This window comes from Cicer arietinum, chromosome 7 (assembly GCF_000331145.2).
Source record: "Cicer arietinum cultivar CDC Frontier isolate Library 1 chromosome 7, Cicar.CDCFrontier_v2.0, whole genome shotgun sequence".
Classification (NCBI taxonomy): Eukaryota; Viridiplantae; Streptophyta; class Magnoliopsida; order Fabales; family Fabaceae; genus Cicer; species Cicer arietinum.
This window is the reverse complement of record NC_021166.2, coordinates 18,013,501-18,019,413: the sequence shown is the minus strand read 5'-3', so window position 1 is coordinate 18,019,413 and position 5,913 is coordinate 18,013,501. Positions and strand designations below refer to the sequence as shown.

The 5,913-nt window shown below is 22.5% G+C and overlaps 1 protein-coding gene across 1 annotated transcript in view; it reads right to left on the bottom strand.

The window, feature by feature from the left end:
• LOC101496594 (protein NUCLEAR FUSION DEFECTIVE 4) overlaps positions 1-497 on the bottom strand; it is a 5,663-nt gene extending 5,166 nt beyond the window's left edge. The window contains exon 1 of the mRNA XM_004509479.4: positions 32-497. Coding sequence (XP_004509536.1) covers positions 32-472 — 441 coding nt within the window. The 5' untranslated portion in view covers positions 473-497. The remainder of the gene's footprint in view (positions 1-31) is intronic.
• Positions 498-5,913: the final 5,416 nt, after the last annotated feature.

Genomic DNA, 5,913 nt, shown 5'->3' with positions numbered 1-5,913 from the left:
AGAGTGAAAAAGTATATGAAAATGAAATTACCAGAAAATAAGAAAAAGAGATGAAATGGTTAATAAGAAGCCATTGAAGACCGTAACCAAGAAACCCCATGAAAGCCGCAACGAACATAACAACAGAAACAGGAAGGTGCATAAGAGCCAAACCAGAAGACCAACCGAAAACCTTCCCCATATCATTCGCCGTCGCTAAATAGTTAAGCTGAGCCTGCGAGATTCCGAGCGCCGATTTCAACGACGACGAATATTGCGAGAAATCGAAATTCGTTCCCGTGAATGCTTGAATCCAAATCGTAACCACAAGGATCATCCATTTTCTCGATTGTCCTGCCATTAAAATGAATAATTTATTCGTAAACGCGATTCTTCGCCGCCGCGGCGATTCGACGTCGTCGGAATCGGATGATTGGTTGAGATTTAAAGTGAATCTGCTGTTATTTTTATCAGTGTCTCTGCGTGGCCTCATTTTCACGACTTTATATTATGTGTATTTATATTTATTAATTTGTGCATTTTTCATTTATATTAAAATTAAAATTGAAGTGCGATGCATTTGTGTCGCGTTCTATTGTGCTTGTGCCTCTGTCATTTTCATGTGGGGCTAAACTACAATCACCGGAAAGATCGTGGCGTCGTTTTAGATTTTGTCTTTAGAATAAATAAATAAATAAATCTAAAATAAAATTGCTGATGTGTAATTTTTGCAATAGTTTTTTAATATATAGATTGAAAAGGGAACATTAGGACAACGCTGCTTGTGGTGGCAGATGGGTTCAACTGTTCTCATCTCATCATGACATAAGATTCTCAAGAACGTAGTATAAGGTTAAATATGTTTATTTATTTATTTAATGCACATGCATTATTAAACTTATCGGTTAATTTTAAAGTATTGATTATCTATTTTTTAATTACCACGGTTATAATTATTTAGTGATGAAATTTATTATTTTTATTTAATGTTGATGTAAAATATACTGACAATATATAATTTATTTTATATAATTTAATTTCTATAAAATTTTAATTTTTATAAAAATAAACATATATTTTTTGTTCTTTTAAAATAATCTTACTTATAGTTTTAGTATACGCATTATCGTTTATAAATATATTTTTAAATTAAAATAAGTTTTATCTATTGTAATTTTATGTTTATTTGGTAATTTTAGTTTTATCTATTGTAATTTTAGTTATAAAATTTATTTGGATAATCAAATGCACTTTTTAATGGATATTTACTAAAAAGAAAGAAAAAAAAAATTAATTGTAGTTGTAACATAGAATAAATGACAAATTAAGAACAAATCAAACAAATAGAAAATGAAAAATACAAAAGCATCATAGATGATATTTTTATTTTAACGTACTTTTGAAGCAAAATTAAGTTTACTAACATAATTTTAAGATAACCAAAATAAAAAAATCAAAACACGTTTGGAAGTAATTTTAAGGTAATCCAAACAAAAATCAAAACACGTTAGTTATTTAAAAATTACGTTTAAATTGTAAAATGGAAAATCAAATATGCTTAGTTTTTATATTCTTAAGTTATACTCCATATAGTTATTATTATAAACAAAAACAATTAATTTCACGATTATTATAAAATTAATTTTTTATATTTCATGTAAAACATAATATATATTTGGTATAATTGTTCAATTGGTACCTTAACTTAATTTCAGGTAACACTTTAATCTTTATCTTTTTTTTTTCTTTTCAATTTAGTTTTTTATTTAATTTTAAGTAATAATTTAATCTTTTACATTTTAAAATATCAACAATATTATCCTTTCTTTACATAAACTTAGAAAATTCATCAAAATCTTCAAACAAAATCCATAAAATTCAATACCAATTTCAAGAAATTTCATGTATTAATCAAATGCATAATTTAAATATTAAAATAAACTCATATTTCCATCTCCAACAACGTCAAATAAAGAATGAAAATATGAGTTATGAATTTCATGAAATTTGATTTTATATTAAAAATGATAATTAATTTTATGGTTTTGTTTGAAAATTTTGATGAATTTTTTGAATTTTTTACCAAAATGATAACATTGTTGACATTTTAAAACATAAAATATCATCTTATTACTTAAAATTAAATAAATGACAAAATTAAGAGAAAAAAAATAAAGTACTGTTAAAATTAAGTTAAAGGGACCGCATGAACAATTATATCTATATATTTATTAAATTGTCTACTTAAATGTCAAACATTCAAATATTTATATTGAATGTTTTTATTTAAAATAAGAATATATTAAAAATACTAACATTAAATTAGTCAAAAGTAACTAATTTTTACTTATAATAATAATCAAAATTTAATACTACCATTTTTTTCTTATAATAATGATGAAAGGAAGTATTAAAGATATTAATAGATGGTAATTAGAGAGTAGTCAATTAATAGTTGGTTCTCTCTCTATGTTAGGAGGTAATGTAAGGTTACTAATTAGTATCATTTTCAAATTCACTAATATTGTACAATTTTAGATTTATCTTTTTCATGGATGTCATGTTTACTTATAAGTCAACATATATTTTTTAATAAAATTTTCAAGTATATTTGCAATAATATAAAAAAAAAAAGTTCACAGAAAATAAGTTCAAATTTTGATTTTCTTTTAGGTATATATTTTTATTATTTTTACCTTAGATTTTTTACATTTAAAAAATTCTAATTTTTTTTAGAGAAACTTTTTATAATATTCTAATCATACTTAAATAAAGTTATTTAAACTTTTTAAAATGAAGGACAATTAAACATTTTTGTTTATGTAAGAACTAAAACTGGTTGATGTATAATTTTGTAGGAATTAAAAATTATATTTTTATGTTATGAAAATTAAAATTAAATTGATAAAAATTTAGGATATTTTTGGACTATATCTCTTTTTTTTTTTTTTTTTTTTTTTTTATTTTCAATATACCATACTTTAAAATTTATATACAAAAATGTCATATTTCTTTATTTTAAAATCACAAAGCGGGAATACCACCACTTAAAAGAATTTTTTTCTTCTGTAAGTTGCATCCTAGGGGTGACTATGTGTTGCTTTAATTTATTTTATTTTATATATTTATTCACAAATAAGCAAATATTAAATTAATAAGTAAAATATAATAAAAAACTAAATTATATTTTAATAAAATCAAACAAAATATATTAAATAAAAAAATTATATATCAAAGTCAGATGTACCAAAGAAAATAACTTTTTATATTATTTTAACAATTCTCTCCTATTTTGTATCATATTACAAATAAATTAATAACTTCATTATATTTTACTAACAACTTTCCCCTACTTTAAATTAATAACTTCATTATATTTTATTAACAACTATCCCCTACTTTTTTTTTTTTAAATTCCAATATACCTTATTTTAAAATTTATATACAAAAATATCATATTTTTTTTATTTTCAAATCACAAGGCGCGAATACGACCACTTGAAAGAAATTTTTTTCTCTCTAAGTTGCATCCTAGTGGTGGCCATATGTTGCTTTATTTTATATATTTGTTCACAAATAAGCAAATATTAAATTAATAAGTAAAATATAATATAAAAAAAACTAAATTATATTTTAATAAAATCAAACAAAATACATTAAATAAAAAAAATTATACATCAAAGTTAGATGTACCAAAGAAAATAACTGTCTATATTATTTTAACAATTCTCTCATATTTTGTATAATGTTACAAATAAATTAATAACTTCATTATATTTTATTAACAACTATCCCCTAATTTTGATTGTTAATTTTATTTGTAAACAATATTTATTTATATTAAAAATAAAATGCATATAATATATCAACCATATATGCTAATTTATAAATTGACCTTGGAATATGAGGTCCTTTTCTAATATATTCTTAAAAAGAAAGAAAATTAAATGATTCTACGTATACAAAGAATCTCAATTAATTTTCCAGTTATATAATGTTGTTGATCGTAAACAACCCATTACCCATAAACATTCATGGCAAATAAAAAAAGAAAAATCATCAAAAAAATATCGGTAGGAAACTGTAGCTTATCGATTTAAAAAAATTGTTATCGATGAATAATTCATGAGAGCAACAATCAATGCCAAAGATACTACAATAAAATTAAAATATAAAAAAGGTATGACTGCATTAGATCAATTTTGTTGTCACAAAGAATAATATCTTTTTAAATAAATTTGGTAATATGTTTTTTTTAAAAACTTAATAGATATTTTAACTTCTATCTATATAAATAATAGATAGTTAAACGCAAAAATTATATTCGTCTAGTTGATGAATTTTTTGGTATTTTAAATTTTTTTTATTGATGAATTTTTAAAATTTAAAATTTTTTAATCAATAAAATTTTGACTCTCAAATTATTTTTAATCAATATATTTTTCGAAGTTTATTAATGAACTTATTCTAAATTCACAACATGGTAAGCACGTTCAAATTGAAGAATTATTAGATTAGTAGTTAGTTTGATAAGATTTTTTCTTTGGCATTCATTAGTTAATTATAAGTTAATATTATATTTGTTATAGTTGAATTTGTTAAGAGATATTCACTCTATATTTAATTTCACGTTTGTAAATTATATGTAATCTTTTTCAATTTCACTCATTATGTAACAAAGACCAAACTCCAATATTTATTTCATAAAAAATTAGGATAAACAACATTCAGTTCAATTTTGCCAAATAATAATAATAATAATAATTTTTTTTTTGACAAGAATAATAATAATTGAAAATATTCATGTTAGATTAGGCCTGGCTAAGTGGAAACGACGAGTTATAACATGTCGTCGGATCTAAGTTATAAAGCACGTTTTTGGAGTGATTAAGAACTTCTATGCCACGTGCTTAAGCAATATAGGTGCAGCACCATGTATTAATTGTTTAGAAACGTAGTTAATTTATAATTTTATAGTACTGTATTATTTTTAAATAAGTGCTATGTAATTAAGAAGTCCCAATTTTAATTTATTCACAAAATAAAGTCAAGTTTAAGCATGTTCGTTATGCGTCTTGTTGGCGAGTACAAAAGTTTGTGTGTTGCGCACATGATCTCAGTGAAGTTTCGTTGGAATGTTCAAAATCAATTATTTATATTTTATTATTAAGATATACAAATGTTAAAATGAATTTAGTAATAGAAAAAGATAATGTAACACCAATATAAATCAATTTTATATGATTAATATAAATGGTTGATTGTGTAGTTGTATCATATATATATAATTATAACTTTTATGAATAAACAATTAAGTAATCAATTATCATGTTAATTAAATATACTACAAGATATGATTTCACATATATATTATATTATAGAAACTTAATAGCAAAATAAACATACTATAAATATCAAGAACAAACATAACATCTTAATAATTTTATAGGATTTATGATATGTTGATTTATTAATGATATTAAGAATAATTATATTTATCATTTTGATAATTTTTCAACGGTGGTCATGAATAGTTTATGTGTATTATCTTAAAATACATTGAGACGAATAACGAGCACACGTTAATTTACGATTCCTTATCAACTTGAATTTTTCACGCGGTAGACACTCTTCAAATGAGGAGAAAAGACAATATGCGTTATGTTTGGTATATTGAGGATCATAATCTATACGTCGAGTGATGACCAATATGGAGATTCTATTATTCTCAAATGGACAATTAAACATTCACTTGTATTCGAGCTCATATCAATTAATTAAATAACTAATTATTCAGATAAAAATATAATTTGCCTTATTACTTAACTTCATCACTAATAAGATATTCTCGCATGTAACAATGAGATTATATGTAAAAGCCTATGTATGGTCACTGCTATATCTTTGTTTTTGTAAGAGTCCTATCATTTGAAC